The following is a 24418-nucleotide window of genomic DNA, read 5'->3' on the forward strand; positions in this document are numbered from 1 at the left end:
CCTCCAGCAACACTGGGAGCTGCTCGGCAACCACACCTGCCTGCGGGGGCCCGCCCTGCAGCGCTTCATCGAGGTGAGCCCGAGGTCTGCCGGAGCTGCCTTCGTCCTGGTGGGACTGAGGAGCTGGTAACAGCAGTAACCTGGCCTCCTGCCTGCCACTAATCCTTTTTATATATTAAAAAAAAAAATCTCCAAAAACCAAACAACTCTTTTCCTATCTCATATCTATGTGCACACATCGTGGGAAAAGTTTCCCACTCCGTGGGCAGCTCCTGGGAGCAGGAGCCTGCGATGCTGCCTTACTCTAGGCCTCCAGGCAAGGTCGACTTTGCTGAGTGCTTGCCGGGTGTTTTGGGCTGTGTTTTCTTTCTGCTGATAAAAAGTTGTGCTTGTTTAGCCATGTCCTCCCAGTCGCGTTGGTGAGTCTTTAAGTGGCATATCCTGGCAGAAGGGAAATGGTGGCAGGGTTTCCCATCATGTGGTAATGATCTGGGGTTAGTTGCAGGTGGCATTGCTTCGCTGTTGAACTTCTTAAGAAAGGATTATAGCCTGTGACATCTCACAAGTGGTAAATTTGTATGGAAAAGCTTTGTTGTTTTATTTGGGGTTTACATTAATGTCAGACTTTTTCAGTTTTCGACTTGTTATTTAAAAGGAAATGGGAAAATCCTGGTAACACAACTTAGATATAGCCTTAAAATATATTTGAGGATGGTTGCAAAATGTGAAGTAGGACCAAATGCAATCTTATTGAAGTACAAGTGGATGCTCTTTAATATGTGCATATGAGCAAAATGGGATAAATGGGTTCTCTCTTGACTCAATTTTTGTCTGAAAAAGGAAAACCTAAAGAATTAAAGCAACTTGAATATTTACCCAAACCATTCTAGTTCAGTAGATGCTGGTACTTGAATATGTACTGCTTGCTCTGGTCCATCCGCCTTGAATAGATGTTGCTAAACAAACAAAAAAACCTGGTTTTTTTTGTAAAAGCAGATTTGGTGATGGATGAAACTGTAGTAGCTGGCCACCAGAGTTCAAAGGACCTAAAAAGGACTTGTTTCTTTTTTTTTTTTCCAGTAGAGAGAAAAACACAGCCCATCAAATAGATAATCTCATCAGGAGTTTCAGCAAAGCCCTGGCAGACAAAATGATGCTGGTCAGGCTTTCATCTCTTGACTTTCTAGATGGTAAATTGTCTGTAGCAGTCAATAGTACATTGAAGATATGAAATTAGGGCCCTTGAATGCTACCATGGTGTCTACTACTATTATTTATATTGTGTACTGTGCTTACTGTGGAATAGAAAGAGAAGTGAGAAAGGTGTCAGAGAAGACCTTCACAGTCACTTCACAAAGGCAGCTCTGGGATGAGGTTTGCTCAGCACTGGTCCACTGAACAGTGAGTGGCAGGCATGGCTCTTGTCCTGGGGCTGGAAGGATTTCACTTATGAATGACAGTAGCAAGGTGATAGTTGTGGAGATAAGATGATGATCTCAACTAAGTAGGTAGAAAGATCTTCCTAATGTCATTCTGATGGTTTGTTTTACTGTAGGGTGATGTCTACTATTTCTTGATACTATCTGGTAGTCAAGGGACAGCCATCCAAATCCCTTGAGACCAGACACTGTTATGATATGCCATGTAAGTACTTAATCTGTGACCTGAGCCAGCCCTAGATGAGGAAGTTAAAGAAGTTTTGTTTCACTTTATGGAGTGTCTGTGCATGCCTTCATGCTTTGAGAGACCACAGCCAGAGTTTGAATGGCTTTATGTGTTATTTTTTTAATAACTTTCACAGTGAGAAATTAATCTTAAACAGATAATCCACAGGACTGCTTCTTTCCTACGCTGTTTTCTAATTTCCTGTGGGGCAATTGCTTGGATACTGTAAGTGTGCTCAAAAAATGAGATGTTTTTCTGTGCAGTAAATTGTTATTACAGTTAAATTGCACACAGTTTATCAGGCAGTGTCATCACTGGCCCTCTTCAGATAGCAAACTTGTGTTCTAGATACACATCTGATTATTTGCGAATTAAGACAGACCTATAAACAGTGTTTGTGAAAACATAAAGCAGTGTGTGAATTTTAATTGCTTTGACATTACTGGCAATTCCTCATTGTTTTCTTACAGCTCTTTCATCCTAGTTAATTCTAAACTCTGTTTATTTTGAGTGTATAGGGGCCAATATGGAATAAAATCTCAGTTTGCTAAGCAATGTACAAACATAATTTTACAACCTGTTTATCGCTTGGTTTCTAGTTACCGACCGGGAGTGGAAATCAGCTGTTCCAGCCTCTGCACAGATGGAGAGCAATAGAGAGCTTCTGCTTTGAGCATGTTGTGTGGATGGGCAGGAGGAAAGGCAAAGGCAAACAGACCATGCTGTGGTAGTGAATTCTCATTCAGTAATTTCTATGGCTCAGGTCCTTTCCTGGAAGAAGTAATTTTCCAGTTAAAGAAAGAAAAGACAGAAAGAGATGGAAATAGCAGACCACCAACAAAAACTGAACAGCAGAGGAGAACGCGTTATACAGTGTGTGACATCTGTAGAGGTGGGTCCCTGCTTCCCACAGCTGATTGTTTTTGCCTAGAGGGACTGGCTGGCTCCTCCCTTCTGGGATGCTGAACAATTCCACATTTCCTAAATAGTTGAGGGTAGCATGTGCAAGTGCTTTATGTATAAGTAAACAAAAAATGTGTTGATGTTCTTATACATACATGTATGTGTGTATGTACATGACGAAGACTGATTTGCATTTTTCTTAGTTTTCATTACTTAATACAAGTACAGCATAGACAACAACAGAGGGACTCTGGCCACCTGACCCTCTGCTGTGCATCCAGTAACATCTACTCAAGGAAGACATAAGTTTGGTTTTGACCCATCTAACCCTAGGCTGTTTTTCTGATATTTTATATAGCCTGTGACATGAAGACATGATCACAAGGAGCAAGACTGAGAGCAAACAGTTCCTCAAGAGCTGTTGGGCAACATACGAAGCGGATAGTATCTGGTTTTTTATCATTAACATGGTGGTGGTCTTCACATGCCAGAATTACTTGCTGTGAGGCCACATCAAAGGAAGCTCTCAGTGATAAGGCTTGCAGAAGATGGAAACAGATGCACTGATAAGGCAGGTCTCAGGTCATATACCCCCAGTACACCGAAGAACAGTAGCTGGACTCAGCTGGGGAAAAAAAGTATGATAGAGTTTCTGTCCAGGCAAAAATAACATTGATTCTAGGTTTGAGGAGTGGCCAGGGAGTGAGGCTGCACATGAAGAGAGCACTTGCTGTACTGGTGTATCTCTTGGAGCTGAGACCCTCTCTGACCTTTTAGAGGCAGGGGACACCTAGACATGCTACCCAGCATGATGCACTTCTAGTGTTTAAGTCTCAATTTTACTGCCTACAGTGGAGATACGTATCTATATCTATATATGTATGTCTATATAGATACACACACACACCAGCTCTGCTCCAGGCTGGCTGTCCTCCAAACTCACTCCTTTTCCTGCATCTTTTTCAGAGGTTACAGACACCAGTGTAGCTACAGCTGCTGTATCCCTTTAGTTAGGTGATTGTTCATATGGCCAAGCTTGGAACAGGGCATTTTCTGTGTTAGGCTGTTACCATGACATCCTTTTCATGCTACCCTTCCCTTTTTGCTATAAACTTCTGTCGTTGTATTTGTATTTCCCTAATACAGCTGTTACCCATATTTATTATATTGTTCTGTCCACTTGCTGTTATTGTAGATGCATAATGCTATTTAAACTCAGTTACTTACAGAAGCTGGGAAGGAGAACATGAAAGCTGAGCTAAATGAACTAAATACTTTGTTTCCTTAGCAAGATTTGAGGTGTAGTGACAAGGACCCAAGTCTAAAAGACAGGCTATAAACTAAAAGCGTGCAGGTGAATCTAGATACTGTTATCTCCAGAGTCAACAGCTAGAGCTACACAGAGTTTTAGTTCATGTTTACAAAAGCAAGAAGATTCCAGATGACTGAAGGATCCTCATCAATACCTTGGTTTGTGCTGACACTGAACCAGCAGGGCTTTGTGCCAGCTGTCAGGAAATGCAACCCTGCAAATACAGGTCACTAAAATCATCTTGCCCTCAGATGATGCAGCAGTGAGTAACAGTTAAGGGGTGAGCATCAGAGGTCACCTGTTGGTGATGAGGGACTTTAAGGAACAGCATTGGGTCTTGATACTGTGGAGCAGTGACTTCTGTATATAACTCACTTTAGTCAAATGTCTGTTGGCTTGTCACAGATGAAAAAGGGTTGATCCCCTGTAATGGTTCTTTCCAGTTCCTTTCTTATCAAAATGTACTACTACTTTAGTTTAGTTATAGCCAGCTCATTCTTCTCCAGATCTATTAATTAGAAAGAACTATAGGTGCCTTGCTAAGAGTGTGCTTTGTGTGCTTATAGTATCCTATCAGCTTCTAAACAGAGTAGTAGTAATTCTTGTGAGTTGATTGAAGATGTGGAGTTACTCTTATAGGTACTTGCTCATCATACTTTATCCTTTTTAAATATAACTAAAAGAAAATCAACTACTAGAGAGATAACTCAGTTTTACAAGGATAATGCAATGCAACCTGCTGTGCTTTGCTCTGTAGGTTATACAGAGGCCCTGCTTATTTCGGTTGCAGCCCAGCACTTAAGTTACTTGTGTTATTGGGATGTGGGAAGTAGCTGGAATTCAGCAATGCCTTGTCCTGTGAATCGTGCCACAGATTCTTCCTTGATATAAAAGCTTAATTTTCAGTAAAAGTGCCGGTGGCTTAGGGTAACATTGTTTGCATCAGTACTGTACTTTACTATCTCTTGCTCATTTTCTGTTGAAGAGTAAGCCCCAGCTGCAAAGTAGAAGTGCTTTTGCTGGTAGGGTTCACTTAGTTTAGAGGAACTAGTACCAATTATATTAACAAACATGGTTGGGGGAGGTGGGGGGCAGTTACTTGATCAGGTCTTGAGTTATTCAAGTGACATGAAGTTAAGAAAACAGCTGGGTTCTGTTGAATTCATAATGCAGCTTGTGCCTGTTCTTCTTTTGGTCAGAATTCAGATCACTCCAGGCAAGGACCGGGTATCAGAGCTCATGGCTGGGAAAGGTGTGATTCAGAATTATTTTTTTTAATTAATTTGAAATTAATTGACCTTTGTCCTCATGATCTGAGACCAAGGTTAATGCTAACTGTTTTCTTCTGGTTTACAGCTGGTATTCTGTGAAACGTAAATGAATGTTTATATACCAACATTGCACAGAATTTCCAAGGCACAAAGTTTATGCGAGTTTATATTTTCTCATTAATCTAAATGGTAGTTTGGTGCCTTGGGAACACCTCCTTTACCTCATTGTGAAGGTGAGGAGAGGAGGTGTCTGAAATGAGGCCAACAGTTTTCAGGAGGGCTTGTACTCCCTGGAAGAGTTTGGGGTTTTTGGTATATGAATATGTAAAATTCACCTAAACTTGGGAATGAAGTTTCTTACCTCAGTCCATTCTATGCTCTTTTGCCTTCCTTGAGAAATGCCTTCAAATATCTTTGCAGGCAAAGGCAGTATTTCCTAATTGTATCTCAAGATTATAGTGAACCCTGATCAAAATGCCATAGTCCAGAAGTGCAGGGCAATGGCAGTGGCTGGAGCTGTGGTTTATAAAAGGATCACTTATATGACTCCCTCCATGATACTTTCCTCCAGGGAAAAAAGTGATTTGTGGGTTTTGGGGGGGTTTTGTTTGTTTGTTTGTTTTTGTTTTGTTGTTGTGGGTTTTTTTTCCTCCTAGAAATAAGACATGTTGAGCTTGAGAGTGTGGAATTCTTATGGAGGTCCTTGATAGAATTTTTATCTGCCAGGGCATCACTTGCTCCCTTTTCACTTTATAACTTGCTGCTGTTGTGGGGGAGGGGCAGATAGGTTAGAATTGGTCTGATTAATCATTTCTGTAAAGTCTTTTCTTTGCTGTAAAGCTTATAGCAGGAAAGAGAAGTATGGTGTTCTGTAGATAATCAAGACTGCAGGGAAAGTAGGGTTTCATTTTCCGTGTAGACATGCATTCACTCCTTACTGCTGATTTTTAGTACCTTTTTTGAAAGCTGTACCCAAGTGGCATGCAGTCGTGACTAGGCGCAGAGGTGAAAGATGAAATGTTGAGTTGCTGTGAAGGAGGTCAGAGTAAATGGTCACCTTTTGCAGTATTTGGTGATCAGAAGCTGTGCTGCAGCCAGAAGCTGGTGGTGGAGTGGCCCATGTGCGATAAAAGGTTTTAAGAGAGGAACTGGTTAAGCTGAGAAAACTGGAAGTTGCCTAGAATGGATAACACAGCACACAGGGTAAATGAGAAAGACTTACAGTATGGCTGAAGGATAGAGCAACTCCACAGCAAATAGAAAAGAATGAACCTGCATTTTACAGGGAAGAAAAAGATGTACTCTTCAATATCAAGAGGGGAACTGAACTCTGTTGGCTGAGTCTGTATTAAGCTTCTGAATACTTAAGTGCGTGTCCTAGTAGATCCAGCAACCTGGCTCCTTTTTTTGTGGTGGTGTGGGTTTTTTATAAACTGCACAGTATGAACAAAATAGATCTTCTGAGAGTGTAGTTCGATTGTGTGTATTAATTTTGGCTAGTATGATTGTAATTACATTGGATTTGTTGGCACAAAGCTGTGTAGATTGGTGAGGCTTTTCCAGGACAGATGAGGCACTCGTAATCAATCATTTGTGGAACTACAGCCCCAGAGCTGTGAAGGGCTAAAAACCATTTGGGCTGAAGTGCTTATTTTTTATTTTTATTTATTTTAATTCCAAGAAGAAAACCGCAACAATGTTGTCTTTGGATGCTCCTGCAGGAAGAACCAGCAATGATTGTGGCAATCGATAGTAGAAGAGGAAGATAAGGGGTACTGATGCCCAAAAATAAGTTTGATAAGTCAGCAATATGTTGGATAAGGGAGTCAGTAGAAATACACAGCTTCCTCATGGAGTTACCAGTGAGCCTGAATTAAAGGAGGGAATTTCCTGCAGAACGATACACAAAACTCGGCTTGAATTTATACTGGGATATAATGATCTAACATAAAGTGTGCATTTGCGTGTATTAGTTTATGATGTTCCTAACTGAAACTTCAGAATTTATGGTTGAGCAAGATGGAGTTGGAAGGTAAAGTTGGGGTTTCTGAGCATGTTTTATAACAAAGGTAACAGCACAGGCATCTATACTTAAACAGACTACTTTGGATGGAAGTCATGCTGGTTTTTAAATCACCAGCTTTGACATTATTTGACCATGCAAGTAGCCTTTGCACTATGCTTTCAAGAAGCAGAACAGCCTACTTGCTGAGAGAATGTGGCAGCTGGCAAAGTTTCATTGACTCATGAAGGCATAAGAGTCTTAAAAAATCTGAATTTATAAATCCTGTGGTACAGTAGTTTCTGTAGAAAATTTTATCTATAGTTAACATTATATAACAGCTAAGACGTAGTAGGCACTATGAACTCTAAATTGTCATTTTAGAGGTGGGGAAGTGTAGAGAAGTGAAATTATGTTGTGTAGCTTGTCTGTCAGTAGAAACCAAAGTGGAACTGAGTTCTCTTCCTTTCTGATTATTTTAACTACCCACCTGTTTCCTTCCTAGTCTTTTAGTTGCACCCATGATCTTTCAGGTTCCCAAAATATCAAGCCCAAGCTTAGCAATTTCAAGATTTGTTGTGTTTGAGCAGTTGGTGGTATTGACTTGTGCCTTAGATCAGACAGATACCTACTTTTGAACACTGTATTTGAGATGCTACTTGTACTAGATGCCTTTTAACGCATCGGGTTTTGGAGCAGACGCTGTATGAATTACTAGCCTATTTAAGAGGCAAAAGGAACCTTCCTAGTATTTCACTTCAGAATTGATGTGAAGCAAAAAATGTAAAAGTTTGTGGTTCTCAGAAGGGCAGGCTAAAGGAACCAAACATCTGTGACCCAAAGTGCATGATTCAGTTCCTCTTTAGTAGATCTCACGCCCATAGGCCAAAATGTACTTCAGGGTTTTTTGAGAATCATCAACAGAGATATATTAGTGCCTCTTATATGGGAAGAGCAGGGAGAATTAATTTATTTTATTAGAGTGGTTATTAGCTGGGTTTGTCCTGTGTTCTAACAAAAATTATAAACCGCTTAAAATTTTTATATGAAAAAGCAGTAACCAAAAGCAGAAGTCTAGAGGAACATATTAAATAAGGGCAAGTATACACTGGTATTTTTCTGAATGCTCTCTCGGCCTCCAGGAGTTTGCAATCGTATAACTTCCTGTGCCAGAAGTAATTTCTGTGTAGTAATAGCTAGCTATGGATTTCTCTTCCATGAATCTGCCTCCATGGGTGCGTCTGTAGGAAGGCAAGCTCCATTAGTTCTGCTCTTCTCAGAAGAATCAATCTTTAGTTTTCTGTCGTCATTGTCGCTGTGTGTCAAAGGTTGATTCTAGATATAATAAAGCATGTTTTACTTAAAAAAATAAAAGGCCTTATTCTTATCTCCACCTCCTACAAATCCTCCCTTTTAAGAATGACATCGGTAGCTCTTCCTAACAGTAATGAACTTGACATTTCTTATGGGATTGTTAGTTTATTCAAGTGGCTTTGATTTCCATGAGTGTTCAGAGGTCCCTGTATCAGGCTGTATTAGGCACAGTGGGCCTAATGGTTAAAGGTGTTATTTGGGTGTTTGATAACAAGATTTAACAAGAAAATGCTTAGCCAGAGGCTTACTGCTGAAGGCTCTTGAGGACCTACCACAAATATGCTAAGTGTCTCAGTCCCAGAAACAGAAAACAGCTGGCACAGCTGCAAGCCCAGTGCTTGTTCTTCCAGTGGGCAATAGTTACAGGCACCTTCCTTCCCCTTGAGATGAGTGCAGGACCATCACACCCTTTAGTGAAAATCCTTTAGCCTGTCTGAAAACTCTAAAGGCAAACACTGTAATTCCTGTCAGGAGCAGCACCCCAGGGAAAGTTAAGGCAGTGTCTCTGAATTGCTGCACTACCAAGTTACTGTGGGTGCTCACAGGCAGGAGAACAGACAACAACCTTGCTGTACTTGTAGGTTTTTTGAGTTTGATCAAGCTAATAATAAATTTTATCTATGAGCTGGACTGTTGCCACTCTAGCAGGTGTATATGTGTTCAAGACTAACTGCTTAGAATTGCAGAGATCCCAGCCTACAGAAGCATAGTTTGAGAGAGTAACAAGCTTTTTATTTTCAAATTTAACCACTGATTTCTGGAATGGAAAAAATACAGGTCATCTGTATAAATTTCCAGTGTCTCCCTTGCCATATGGTTTAGTTTGAGAGTTATTTTATGTTCATGGGGACTGTGATTCCTGACGAGGCCTTCGTCTGCAGAACCACTCAGTCTCCTTAAACCGAGGTCAAGTATTGTCAGAGATCAAGGAGAGCAGAGAAAGGTCAGAGCCTGCATCCCATACAACCTGACAAACCCCAATGTAGATACCAGCCCTGGAAGAAGAGCCGGGGTAATTACACACAAAATACTCAAAAAGAAATCCTGCCAGAAGCTTCCTGATACAACCTTTTCTGTCTTTTTTTTGGGAGGGAGGAGGGAGAAGGGAACAGGGAACAGTCATTAAAGATAATCTAGCTCCAACTCCCCTGCCATGGGCAGGGACACCTCCCACTAGACCAGGTTGCTCAAAGCCCTGTCCAACCTGGCCTTGAACATTTCCAGGGAGGGGTCATCCACAGCTTCCCTGTGCCAGTGTCTCTCCACCTTCACAGTAAAGAATGTAATATAACATCTGGTCCCTAGCTCTTTTCAGAGCAAGGACCCTCTGCTCTGTCTTGTGTAGAGAAGAGCCTACTGTCAGACTTCAATAGGTTGTAATGTGACCCTAAATAGTTTAAATTGCCTATGAGTAAATGAAGATGTTTCTGAGAATGCAGCTATCAAACAATGTTTCTTATTTGGAAGAACGTGTTGATCTCTGAGTTGCTTCTTGCTCTTAGTGTGAGAACTAATAGCTCTGGAGAAAAGAGATAATGGTCCTTGTAGTTAAGCTGCTGCTTGAGTATCTGCAAACAGTTTTTAATTCACAGCCCTGTATAGTACACGAACAACTTACAGCATGTAACTTTGGTAAAATGGGACAAAGCTTTCTTGCTTTGCAGGCTTGAAGTGTTAGTGTGCTTGTTGGATATATAAACTACATTTTTTGTAAAACCTACAACTTCTGCAAATCTAACCTGAGAGTGATTCCTTTTTTTATCAATGGTTGAAGTTTTATCAGCAGCCTTATTGTTAGGATAGGGGTGGTATTATTTGGTATCTGAATGTCTTTCTCAGAGGTGATGAATTTTATGTATTCATGGCTACATGTTGCATTCGAGGATAATCAGCTCTCAAGGATTTTTTGGTCATTGGGTGTGAAATGTTCAGTGTACATGCTGTGATGAATGTTCTTTTGGATACAACTAAATTCAGTGTCATTAAATTTATCAACATGAGAAGGTTTAGTCAGATGTGGGCAGTGTTAAGACATCTGATGCCTTATTTTGGCATAACTCTGCATGCTTCAGTTAGTGACTTCTGAGTCTTTCCCAGGTGGGTTGTACGGAAGTGGGCATCATGCTAATCTAATCCATTTTTTTGTTTATTCCTGATGTGAGGACGCATTGTCCAATACTAATAGACTGGCCATCCTGTGTAGTCCCTATCGCCTACATCATACAACCTACATTCCTTCCCAGTGTAGGCAAAGGCTCTTACAAGGGCACGTAGCGATAGAATGAGGGGGAATGGTTTTAAACTGTAAGAGGGTAGATTTTTAGTCTAGATACTAGGAAGAAATTCTTTACTGTGATGATGGTGAGGCACTGGAACAGGTTGCCCAGGGAGGTTGGGTAACCCAAGTTCCCCTCCCTGGAAGTGTTCAAGGCCAGGTTGGACAAGGCTTTGAGCAACCTGGTCTGGTGGAAGGTGTTCTTGCCCATGGCAGGGGAGTTGGACTGGATGATCTTTAAGGTCCCTTTCAGCCCAAACCATTCTATGATTCTGTGATTTACATGTGCATGTATATTTGGTGCTCTGGGACTTCTGCCATCAGAATATCCCATCTGGACATACTTTCTTTTCCTAATGAATATGCTATAAGGCAGTCTTAACTATCTAACCAGGTTTTCTCTAGGTAATTCTTGCCCTCCAATCTCTTCCACATTTACCTGTGTGATCTAGCATCTGCATGTGCAACTGAGATGACCTTTCCTCAGAACCAATATGCTAGCCTTTGGCTTTTCTGACCTCTCAGCAATTTGGTCTCTAAGGCATAGGATATCCTCTGTTAAAAGCAAAACAACAGGGTCAGAAGTAGTTGTAGTTTGTGACTTTACCAACTAGTACTGGAAATGCCACTTAACCGAATTTGCCATAAAGGATTTGTGGGATCTCACTTTATTTTCTCTTTGCAGGGTATCATTCAAGCCTATAAGAGTGGTGTAACCCTCCAGGGAAACACCACTAGCCTGGGCAGATGGGACTTCAGTGGGTCTTTCTTCTTCTCCATCTCTGCAATAACAACCATAGGTAAGAGTTCCCTGCTCACAGGGCATCCACATAGGTGAAGGGAAAGGTGTGGGAATGAGGACCTCGGTACATATCCCTACTAAGTTATGCTGCTTTTGGAGCCAGTATCTAGCACCTGAACATTGTGCTGCACTGCATGTACCTCTCCAAGCCTAGTGCTCTCTGAGAGCTCTGGGGTGAACTGTGCATTGAAATAAGCTTTTCTTATTCACAAGGAGAGGGAAGGAGGATTTTGAAAAACTCTTAATATTGGCTGTTGACTCACTGGAGGCTATATTTATGAATTATTCTTTGTTATTACTAGCTATATTGGATGCGGACTTATTTGTTTAGGTGAAAGTCAAGTAGCTGGATAAATGAAACAATTCAGTTGAGTCAAGTTTCAACAAGAGAGTAAAGCAAAGCCATGAAGGAATTCTAGAAATCAGGAGGAGAGGGAGAGAATGAAAACAATAAAATGCATTTAGGTACAATGATACTTAAGGTAGAAGCTATTAATTGTTGTCAGTGCATGTTCCTAGTCCACAAAACCATTAATAACTCGCCCTGATGTCTTTTTCTTACCACATGACCCAGGGTTATAAAAACCATGAGCAGAGAGTATGAGGACACGTGGTGGTTGAACGTCAAAAAAACCCTCACAGGTTTCCTGACTTGTGCTGAATCTGTCAGCTCTCTTCAATTTCAAATACCTTTAGACTGATAATTTTTTTTGTGCACCCAGAAGGAACATTCTTTTTCTGATGGTTATTGAAGATACATTGACTTCAGAATGTTAAGCCCCAAAACAAGACCTCGGGGAGGAAGAGGGGATTTTTTTGACATGGTGGAGGCTGAGGGGAAGTCCTCAAACCTTCCTGTGACTCTACATCTTTCTGCCCTCCTCTTTTGCATGTGTTTTATGTTGCCGGGGAACCATGTTTGGCGTATTGTACTACCAGGTACGGGTTGTACCAGATGATGGCAGTGGAGGCTCAGTAGAGAGGCTACACAGGCTGTGGGTTTCCAGTTTAAAGCCCTGGGCAGTTCCTCCCAGCCTTGGGTACAAAGCAGCATCTGCTCGGAGCTGCTTTGCTCGCCTCTGTGGTTAATCCTAACTAGTTTCTAAGCTGTCAGAGTGACTCTGACCACAACCAGTTTAAGTTAACCAAATTCAAAAAGAATCAAATTTGTCATGTTAAAATGAGAGGACTTTGTGATGTTGGCAGAGATCTAGTCTAAACATTTCTGGCTGTTACTCCATGAAAGCCTAAGCTACTATTTTTTTTCCTTTAATAAAACTCCTTGCCCTGATGGCTGGGGGATGGAGTGGGGGAGTGGGTGGGAATTACTTGATAACAGGGGTCAAATAAAAAGAACCAAATATTGCAGCTGTCTAGATCTCATAATTTTAAAGCTGATGCTGTGACTCTAGGGACTTGTTCATGATTTTTCACTTGTGGAGTTGAGAATGCTGTACCTCCATGCAGAGAACTTCAGACAATTGGGTCCTTGATTTTGCTTTTTCAAGTTAAATTGTTAATTGCATGCAGATTAGTGTCTTAACACTAACAGTGTGTTGTAAAAGTAGAAAATACAGATGGCCTCGCAGAGCCTCACCTTGTGTCTGTTACCCATCTTCTTTCTTAATGCAAGTTCTTGAGATAGTGGCTGGTGTACCGTCATTGACCCAGACATCACTGCATGACTGAGAAGTATAATTGATGATGTCACCTAAAGAGATAAGGTCATTTGCAAAGAACTCGGTGAAGTTCACAGGAGTGATTCACAGTAGGAAGCTTCATGTCCAAGATGTGGCTATGGAGTAAATGACACAGTTGAGAAGGTTCTTTGAGAAGGGTTAGTTGACGTTTTAGTGCCTTACGTGGCAAGGAAGAGCATCTGTTGTTTAAAGAATTGCCCCAAAGCCCATGTGGTTTTTTGGCCAATCTCATACTTTGAATGGAACTGCATTTATAACTTTTGATCATGTGGGATGGGCAGCCCTGGCCTTCTGCTGGTTCTTTCTCCCCACTGTTATGCTTCCATGCTTTCTTCATTGCTGTCTGTTACATGTCATGTCATCCCAGATCTTCAGTGTCGGTCATTTTCTACAGATGTTTTCATAGGAACCCTCTCTCTTCAATACCTTGAAGAATCATCTTCAGAGTTCCTTTAGATCTGTATCACTAAACATGATTAAAGAAAGAGAAGCTGATTTACTGCTGGTTTTATCCCTTGCTGACACAAAATCTCTCCTTTCTGTGTTCACCCTCCTCCTAGGTAGTTTGGAGTTACAGGGTAGAGGTCAAAGCAAGTTCAGAGTGGGGCACAAGATGAAAGTTCCTAAAGTCAGACCACAGGGTGATGTAATTTCAGAGAAGGTGCTAGGGAAAGGATTTGCAATGAGACTGAGGTTGTCTGTGTTAGCGTAAGAGTAGAAGGAAGAGTATTGTCTTCTCTAGCCTGAACATCCCCCTTTATCTCATGTGGGTGGATGCTATAACCTGGTGCTGCCTTCCCATTTTCTGGTGGCAAAGCCAAGTACTCATTTGTATTAATTTCAAAGGCCATTTTTAAACATAAAATAGAGGAGTATCACAGAATCACAGAACCACTCGGTTGGAAAAGACCTCTGAGATCATCATGTCCAACCATTCCTGTCTACCCCCTAAACCAGATCCTTAAGTACCTCATCTACCCGCTCTTTAAATACATCCAGGGATGGTGACTCCACCACCTCCCTGGGCAGCCTGTTCCAGCTTCTGATGACCCTCTCAGTAAAGAACTTCCTCCTTATCTCTAACCTGAACTTCCCTTGGCACAGCTTGGTGCCGTTTCCCCTTGTTCTATCCTCCATCACCTGGGAGAAAAGACCAGCACCCACCTCTCTACAACCTCCTTTAGGTAGTAAAAGCAAGTAAACCATCTTACAGTGAAGAAAGGAAGAGGAAGACCTTCTTTCTGTCCTTCCCTTCTCTGACAGTATAGTAGCTCCTAACAGCAAAAGTTTCTCTAAGACTTTGATCCTTTGTAATGCTGCCCAGCATGTGGTAGAGCTCCTGAGAAATAGCCAAGCTTCTGCCCTCTGCTGGCTGATGATCCATTGGTAAATCCAGTTAAAGCAACTTGATGTCTCGAAGTAGTTAAAATATTGAATAACAGCCTAGGGCCACTTTCACATTTGAATTCTCTGAGCCTCAGGTTTGTGTAGGAGAGTTCTCTGATGAAGAGCCTCACACCCTTGGTGCACTGATCTTTTCCCTGCCCTGTGGTAGCTGGCAGAGCTGCTCTATGGGCCTGGGCACTTGGGATATGGCAGAATGGTCTGTGGAAGGCCACTGGTGAATGTGGGCTTAGCACTCACAGCAACATCCTCTCAGCTGTCTCCTGAGCACTGGCAAATTTGGTCTGCTTTCCTGCCTGCATGCCATTTCATCCTGTTGAGACTAAGTCCGCTACACAGCTTCCAGTGTATACATGATATGAATATAATAGAAGACTGCAGTACTTGCCCCAAGCATTTTTTGGTCTTTCACTCACTGAAGGAGTATGCAACCAAATTTTGCTGTTGTCTGGAACTTCATAGGGCTAAAACTGTTCAATAACTCTGTTCAAATGTGTATTTCAGCCTACCAGCCTGAGTTATTGGTCTGTACTTCATCACAGCACTAGCTTAAATGAATAGTGAATAGAACAACACATGCCATGGCTCGACCTGCCAGTCCCAATGAGCTTCCCCATATAACACACAGTTCCTGAGATTCTGCCACCACTAGGTTTTAAAATCAATTTTTTAAACTTTTTTGTTCGTTCTGGTCATAAAGCTGTCATGTCAATGCAAATACTGAGGCTGCTGAGTCCTGTTCTCTCCACCACAGCTGGGAGACCTTAGCAAAGTCATTCTCCAGGAATGGATGAACTGGAAATAACTGTGACTTCCCATATCGGGAGTTATGAGCTCAGTGTCAGTGTCTAGCTGACAAGTGTTCCTGCACATAGAGCAGACTGATGGGTATAATGTGAAATCTCACAAGAAGCTTTGAGAAGCCAAGCACATTCATTTATTTTGTATATCTAGTACTCATGGAAGCATTCAAAAGTATGAGGGAGGATAGGAACTCCAAACTTGCTGATGTTCGGTTGAATGTAGGTGGTACCAAATGACTCGTGCAAATCCTAATGCTTGTAAGGATCACAGGTTAATTCAGGTTTCCTGGGACCTCAGGGAGTCTCTAATACAACTTTTTGCTTAAAGCAGTCAGCTCTAAGGTCAGATCAGGTTACTGAGGTCTTTATCAGGGACACCTTCCAGCTAAGCTGGGCTCATGCTCACACTTTCAGGAACCAGACAAACATATCTTAAGGCTTTGTGAGTAATCAATAGGGTAGGGGTTTTTTCCACTTTGTCAACTGAATTATAAGATGATACCTCTTCCATTTAAACTGAATTTGAATATTTATTTTTTCTCAATGCAACAGTTGAATTTATCATAAAGAAGAACTTCCATTTAGCCCAGATTAAAACATTAGGGTTGCTTGATAGGAGTACAAGGGAAAGAAAAGTTTAGATCTTCTGAAAAGTGTTAGAGGAGGAGCAAGCTGGTGGTGGGAGCAGCTTGGTGGTGTTAGCACTGCCTGAGGATGTAGGAGAGCAGTGTGCAATTTCCTCCTGTGCCTGGGAGAACCAGATTGCGGCTCACTGGAGATCACCCCAACCACCAAGTGGAGCATCCTTCTCAAGGTATTTAAATGTGTAATGCAAAATAAAGTAATCCTAGCACTGGCACCCCTCGTTGAACTGCCTGGTGGATCAGACACTTGTGTATTATGAGAGACACCTGGCTCTCAGACTTTGCTGAGTGTCTGGGTGTTCAAAGCAAAACACTATCAGCAAGAACATTCTGTAAATTTGAGAATAGGTTATTCCTGTGGGAGGTGATGACTTGTATCCACTCGGGTAGGAGAATTAAACCAAATCTCTCCCAAAATGTGTTTGAATGCACAGACCACTGATGAAGTTACTGGTTAGAGAAGTGACTGTTCCTATAGCCTTTTTTTTTTTCTTACTCTAATTCTGTGTTTTCCCACAGCTGAAATTATTTGGTGAATTTGCAGATGTTTTTCAGCCTATGAAAGACACATTTTTTCATTCTAAGCACTTTTTGCTTAAAATACTCTTTTACATCCAGGCAGTGAGAACAGGAGCCAAACAAACCTCCCATTGTGGGTAGCAGGAAGTCACAGTTACCTCGGCTGAACTAGGGGCACAGCAAGCAGCATGCTGTCTTGCAAATGAACAGGTCTTTAACTAATAATCTGTTAATCACGCATCAGTCCTCACGTCTGCACAGCCTCTGAATCCCTTATGTACAGGAATGTAATGGGCAAGCAGGATAAGAAAACTGAGTTTACTTAATATGCATAACAGAAGCACATGAGTTAAAGCATGTGGATATGGAGATTTAGAAGTAAAACCACTCCTTAGAAGAACAAAATAAGATTAAATTACATTGCCCTTTGTTTCAAAATGAGAGAAGCTATACAGACATTTAATCCAGCATCTTCAGTGAAAACACTTACACTTTGACTTCTAGGTAGTTTTTGGTGAGCATCCCTCGGTGTGTCTTGGTGCAGACATGTACCGGGTAACATCCCCGTAGCAAGCTCATGAACGATGTGACACAGCTGCCAGTGTAGTTTGTTTTAGTCTGTGAACTTGGTTCAGATATTCTAACTTATAGCCCATAATGGTATAAGACACTGATTACCTTCATTGCATTTACTGAAGAAGGTAAGTCCCATTTACCCATTTCTGCTTAAGTTTTATAACAATTGAGGTTTATATACAGCTAGGTTGGCATCTGTTTGTCTAGTCCAAAGGCAGGTGTGTGTCAGCAGCTAGACATAAATTGATGGCCACTTTGCATAATCTGAAGTGCTGTTTGATCAAGTTTTGTATCCCATATAAAAAAAAGCTATTGGCACGTGGCTTTTTTTGGTATATTTATAGCAACTGCTCACCAATTCTTCAGGAAATTGTCTTGAGCTACTGAGCCCAGAAGAAGAGGGAGCAAGATAAATCATATGCAAAGCAGGTCTGGTGCTTAGTGTGCTCAACTTACTGTGCATATTAGAACCTCTTACATAATTGAATTTGTTGCTCTAAGTTAAAAGTAATGTACAGCTTAACCTTAGACACTCTTTAGTCAGCACTATGTGGAATCCCCAAAATCCTGAAGGCTGCTGTGCTTCACACAATAAGCAGAGATCATGAGCCTTCTTCTCTTATCTGATGTTTTTCTCTAGAAACTGGATAATCTGAAAATCTATGCTAAAAAGAACTGGCTAAGCCATGACACAGTCTTAGTAAACTTGATATAGAAGAGAAAGAAGCGGGAGGGAGGGAAACAATAACACACCACCAGAAACGACCCTTGGGAATTACTGGCCATAAATGTATGTGACTCATGTTCAGACTTCGGCCTTACAGTAAATACACCCTCAGCTCTTTCTCCTGGGTCCAGACCAGCCTGCAAAACATGCTAATTCCATGAAAGAGAATCTGGAACCAATCCACTGAAATGTGGCCCAGGCTATGTGGAACAGATCACACCAGGCACATGTCACTTACATTCACTTAGATGAGGGTCATCTACCAGTTATACTTGCCTGCATGTCTCATTTTTCACACCTGTTAGTTTAGGAATGGTGAAAGCTACAGAAGTCTGCAATTATACATGGGGGGGGGGAAGTGCATAAACATTGCAGTGCTGCTCATAAGTGAGGAACATGGCACTGAAATTAAGGCAGCTGCACGGTCTTGATTTAGCCCCTTTGTTTGACTACATTTCAAAACAACCCCTAGTTATGTAACAGAATCCCATTCTTTCCAGGGGATGTTCTGCCCCCTTCCTGGGTACAGGCTGCTGAGGCTATTGCTTTGGAGGGATATTAGGTGCTACCACATATACTACGCCCAAGGGCTCAGAAATCAGTCGAGCCAAAAATTATTGGAGAGAAAGTCACCCAGATAGTAAAGTTTTAAATTTGGAGGGGGAGGAGCAAGATTAAAAGACAGCCTGTATACATGCTCTGAAACAATTCGCTGCCAGACCTTTTTCTGCAGGTATTTTGCTGGTGCATGTGTATAATTAACTGTTTGTGGAGTTGTCAATGGCAAGAGATTTTGTCAGCACAAAACATGGAGCTATCCTAAACCTGCTGGTCAGTGACTTACTGCAGCTGGCATGAGACAGAGGTTAGTGAAGGAATGGGACTCCCATCGAGTCAACTGCAGATGTTTGTGCCCTTGCTTATCTCACGTACAGAGCCAAGCTTTTGGACTTCTCCTTCTTGAGGGCTGCTCACTTGCAAAACCAGGACATCCTGGGGCTACACCACCTACAAGCATGGTAGGAAGGTGTCAGTGGTGGGAGAACCTCTGTTCTTGCGCTGCGCCAACAGTTATGTATTACTAGGAGAGGATACCATTATTTGTGTTGAAAAGATAAGCTTTGCTGGGTTATGTCAATTTTGTAGACAAACCTCTAGTGAGTGGAGGTGATTTTGAACTGTAGTGAAGGCCATAGGTCTCTGACTGACTAAGCTGCTGCTGAAATGCTTGTCATGTGCTAGTCATTACTGTCTTAAAAAGCATCCTATGAAATAAACTAAAGTTAAATCTGACTTTCTGGTGGCCTAAAACAGTTGAAATTACAGAAGTGCAAGTCTGCAGATTTACAAGATGTTTTTAAAAGAAAATGTGGGGAATGAAGACAAATATTGCAGCAGTGATGTTGAAGCCAAGGATATCTGAGCATACAAGCAAGGCTGTGCTTGCAGGGCAGTATCTATTATTAGACCAGTTTATATGGTTAGAAGAAGAATGCAAAATTTCAAACCCTTTTTTTTTTCTTTAGTTCTGAAGTTGAAGTATTTTACTCAAGTAAAATACAGTTTATCTGAGTTTATTGGCTCTAGGCAAACATTTTGACAATTTAAGTTTAAGGTATATTTGGTACTTGTGGCACAAAAGAGGAGTATAAATGAGGAGGCAGTGTTAAGTTCACTAGTTCTGTGGGACAATGGTATAAAAAGGTTCTTTTTATGATTAAAACACTATTGTTATGATTCAGAGACCATTGGATCGTTTACCAGTAAACCCCATGCCAACAATGCTTACTAAAACTGAACTAAACGGAAGTTTAGCATTTACGTCAGATCCCAGCCAGAGCAGCGGGTAAGAGAGAGGAAATTCGCTGGTAAATGGAAAAGGAACTAAACAAAATTGGCAGGGAAATAATTGTTATTTTCCAGCCTATAATAGGATATGACAAACAATGGATGCAGCTTTCAGTTTTTTATGAAAAAGATCCTTTTGGAGCAGTGACCTTCTCATTTAACTTTTGTGGAAGATGAAAGTTTGCCCTTCTAGGGGAGGAGGGCAAGCAGAGAGTATTTTAGATTTAACATCTTATTCCTTCCCTGCTTAGGCTATGGTAACCTGAGCCCCAGCACTGTGGCTGGTCGAATCTTCTGCATCTTGTTTGCCCTCTTTGGGATCCCCCTGAACCTTGTACTCCTGAACGAAATTGGACAGCTGATGCTGTTAGGGGTTCAGCGTTCTGCCCATCACCTAGCAGAGGTGTTTCACTGCCAGGTAAGCAATGTGGACAGGTATGCCTCACCCTCAAGTTCAGGAAAGAAATGATGGAATGGGCACTGACTGGTATTTGAGAACCTCTGACTGACATGGACAGCCTGCCTACCTATTTGGTCAAAAAAGCAGTCATACTCAGGAATAACTGGAAGCAAACAAATTTAGCTTATGACAGCCCTATGAGGTGTCAGATAAGGTTTTTTTTATCAATTGAGGAAACTTTTGTGATGAATGGCTTCCCCTACGGCAACAGAAGAGCCAAATCTTTAGAGCCATGCACAGTCCTAGAATATCTGTTCTGTTTATTATCAGTCATAGTTAGAATTGCACATGTAAGTTACATGGGAATTTTTGTGGAATAGGCTTTAAACTGTCATGAATTTAAGACTCACAAAGGTGATGCCCAGTTTGTGTTGACTGGGAGAGCCACACCATTTATTCTAGTGGAACGTCATGAATGTTTGTGTGGTTTTATTTTTTATGGAGTCCAGCATCATCTTCAGACAGAAACTGAGCTGGACTTTCCCTGCCACCCTTCTTGTGGCAGTCTCTTCCTTTTTTTTTTTTTTAATTTTTTTTTTAAATTTTTTACTAGAAAAGAGCTTCCCTCCTGATTAAGACCTGTGCACTGGTAACTGGCTTGTTGTTGTTCCTCCTGCTACCTCCCTTGTTGTTCTCTGACAAAGAAGGCTGGTCTTATGAAGAAGGCTTCTACTATTCCTTCATTACCCTCAGCACTATAGGGTTTGGAGACTATGTGATTGGTGAGTAACTCACATCTCATTGCTTTCACCTACTAAACACCAAATGCATGGTATATGAAGCTCCCAACTTGGCAGTTTTATATCACTAGCAATTCACAGACCTTATGATAAATATGTTGTGGTAGGCATTTGACAGGTTGGAAAAGACATGATTTCTGAGACAGCAGTGCCACCTGTGGAAGATCAAAGAACTAATTTCCTGGTCAATGAGTAATCTTCCAGCACTCAGGTGAAATGTCCCTTGAATGACTACAGAGTGCTACCAGTGCTATGTTTTTAATCACAGTAGTTGCTGATGGCATACTTGGTATGCTCAAGTGTCTCAGCCATGATTAGTTTTAAGTTGAGGCTACTCTGCATCACCATTAATAGACAGTGACCATTTCCTTTGTCAAAACCCCAGACAACTGCTTTCTAAAAGGCAGCTTAAATCACTTAAGTGTAGACTGTCAGGCACCAGGCACAGCCTAGTTTTGGTTGCCAAAACCCTTTGCCAGAGGAAATGAGTTTGGACCCATGCCAAATACATTTGCTGAAACACAGAACGCACCTTTTGATAAAGACTTTCTCATTAAAAACAAATTGATTATAGAAACACATGCACCCTTGAATTCCATGGAGACAGAAAGACTGAAACACCTTATTACAAGTTCTTAATTTTCTTTTCTTCATACTGCTTGCTTGATGCTTAGACAACATAGTGGCAGTTACCTTAGGACTCGTCTATAATGCATCAGTTGACTAGAGCTTGTGTAGACACACTTAAGTGAGCTGGCATCAAGTTAGCTTGGGTAAGGGTAGCCAGATGGAGCTTAACAAAAACTAGCCAGCATTTTGCATTTTCCTACACTGATTTTATAGATTATGTTGAGCTCTATGCTGCAGCTGCTTTACTTCTCTCACATCCTGATGACTAAATTTGAAGCTCTTCTCTGGTATACCTCCCACTTTCAAGTATATCTTTCACCTGTGTGGTACTTTTGTAATTGGCATAGCACCATAAATATGCTACATTCAGTAGGGGAATAACTCAATATGTCAGCACCCTGTGGTATATAAATGCCAAACCATTTTGGTTTGTATTGGGTACAGGTTGTATCCTGTACCTTATCTGTTTGTAAGGGTACCCCAGCCTGCTTTACAGATATGGCCCAGTCATTCCATAGGGCTGAGCTTATTCCTTTGCTTTGCCTGTATTATTATTGGTGTTTTTACTGACACTAACTTAGTACGTAGATGCCTGTTAGTGCTAATAATTGTGGAAACACAACCAGAAATATGGCTTTGCTCACAGAGTACCTAGCTGAGCAACCAAGCAGAGGTAGCATAACTTCAAGCTGTCTTCCAAGGCTTGGTTTTAGAACTGCTCAGGCCCCTTCCCTCTCGCTCTTAGATATGCACTTGCTTACTTATATCTGGCTTAACAAGATACATACACTGGTACATAAAACCCACTTACCTCTCTGCCTACAGGGAACCACTGTTATATACTGATATAATATTGAGATGCTGAGTGATAAGTAGAGAAATGCAGCTGTATGCTTAAATGTGAATAATTTCACTTTTATATAGCTGTAATTTGGGATTTCTTTTTCTTTCTTCTGGGTAATCTGTACAGTTCCTAGGGAGTTCTAGGCTGTTGCTGAGGTGTCAGGAAACATACTTACTTACAGCATCTGTTCACATGTGAAGTAGATTACACACTTGTGTTATGTATAGAAATCACTAATATTAGGTCATATTTCCGCTATCTTTGCTTTACATGTAACGTCTCCTTTGAGGCACTCTTAATCCAGTCCCGAAATGTTCTCGGTGATTCTCTTGTAGGGATGAACCCGGACCGCACCTATCCAGGCTGGTACAAGAATGTAATCTCTCTCTGGATCCTCTTTGGGATGGCCTGGCTAGCGCTGGTTATCAAATTTTGTATCAACTTTCTAGAGAGCTCCAGTGACTTCTGTCAGTGTAACAAGAGCAGAACAAAGATGGCAGAAGACTTAATGGATGGCGACAAAAACAGTATGACGGGACTTCATGGTGTGGAGATCTGCAGTGACAAAGACACAAAACCAAAAGGGCCAGATGAATCTCACACCTGCACAGCTCCTACAGAAGCACTCTAGGGAAGAGTCCTGGTGTCTGGGTTTTAATGCACCAGAAGTGCACCACTCAGAAATGTGGGAATGGAGTGGCCCTGACATTCACATGGGGTGAAAGCTTGCTTACTGAGCTTGAAAACCTTCTATTCTGAATTGAGCAATGGCAACAAAATGTTTCATTTGCAGCACCACCAAGAATTACCAATGGGATTCTTAACCAAAAGTAGATATACAGAGATACTGCCTATCCTCCCACCTCAGCATATGAGGTAAACTGTATGTAACACCAGATGTTTTCCTTTTTGCATGCAAAATTCTTGTAGCCTCTAACTATATGTATGGCATTTGGCAAATACCACAACTAGAAAAGCAAGTGCCATTTAATACAGGAAACAAATTGCATGTTGCTAAAAGATTTAGTGAAAAGCACTATTTAAATCCACCTTGCAGTGGGTACAAGCTGGAGGCAGTTTTAAGTGCCAGTGGTTTCAATGTTATCCCATGGCCAGTGTTAACAAGGACAACATTAATCTAGAAACAGACTGAAGTATCTTCCACTATGATCAAGAGATGCTATGCTGATGAACTTCTCATGTCATAAATGATTAGTGTATCTGTTCTAACATCTTCTGTATAAGCATGACTGTCTTTTGATCAGTGGAATGCCAGACCTGCTTATTTGGTCTTCGTGTCAGTCATAAAAGAGAACTGTTTTTTTTTAAATTCCATTAAATTCTCAGAAACCTTTTGGTAAATTATACCATTTGTAAAAGCCCAATAGAGTCTAACTCATGCTACCATTTCTATACCCATATCTAATATTTTAGTTTTCTTATTCCTGTTGTGCTACTTGCATCCTAGAGCATTAACTTTGAAAGCTTGACCATAGCAGTAAACCAGAACAAAGCATTTGTTTTTGCGTGAGCCTTCAGCATCTGCATTGGACCAAGATTCTACACGGATGGTGGAGAAAAGACTGAAAACACAGTCTGTTTGAGTACGGGACTTGGGAATTAGAAATATCCACAGCTGGATTCACAGAAATTCAGTGAGTGAAAAGTTTACAGTCTTCAGGGACACAAGTTCTGGAATATAATGAAAAAAGTATCATGAAAACAATATTTCCAGAGTAGGCCGGTCTGAGTGTTGATATGTGGTGGAACTGATTACAGGAGAAGATGCAGGAAAGGAGTCTGCTGGATGAAATTTAGTCTGCCAACCTTTTGTGATCAGCCTTTTGCTGACCTCCATAGTAATAAATGTTCTTTCAAATACTGTTTCAATGGACAGCAGAGATAAGAAAGGAAGACAG

General features: G+C 41.3%; 1 protein-coding gene across 1 annotated transcript; it reads left to right on the forward strand.

Moving 5' to 3' along the window:
- Window positions 1-7: 7 nt before the first annotated feature.
- KCNK17 (potassium channel, subfamily K, member 17) lies at window positions 8-23130 on the forward strand (the record flags this gene model as incomplete). The annotated part of the gene is made up of 5 exons (XM_010180270.1): window positions 8-73; window positions 11488-11602; window positions 20077-20243; window positions 20839-21007; window positions 22835-23130. Coding segments are annotated over 5 exons (813 nt in total), but the record flags the coding sequence as incomplete, so codon positions are not given.
- Between the last annotated feature and the right edge of the window lie 1288 nt (window positions 23131-24418).

The sequence above is a fragment of the Mesitornis unicolor genome, unplaced genomic scaffold (genome assembly GCF_000695765.1).
Source record: "Mesitornis unicolor isolate BGI_N332 unplaced genomic scaffold, ASM69576v1 scaffold47002, whole genome shotgun sequence".
NCBI lineage: Eukaryota > Metazoa > Chordata > Aves > Mesitornithiformes > Mesitornithidae > Mesitornis > Mesitornis unicolor.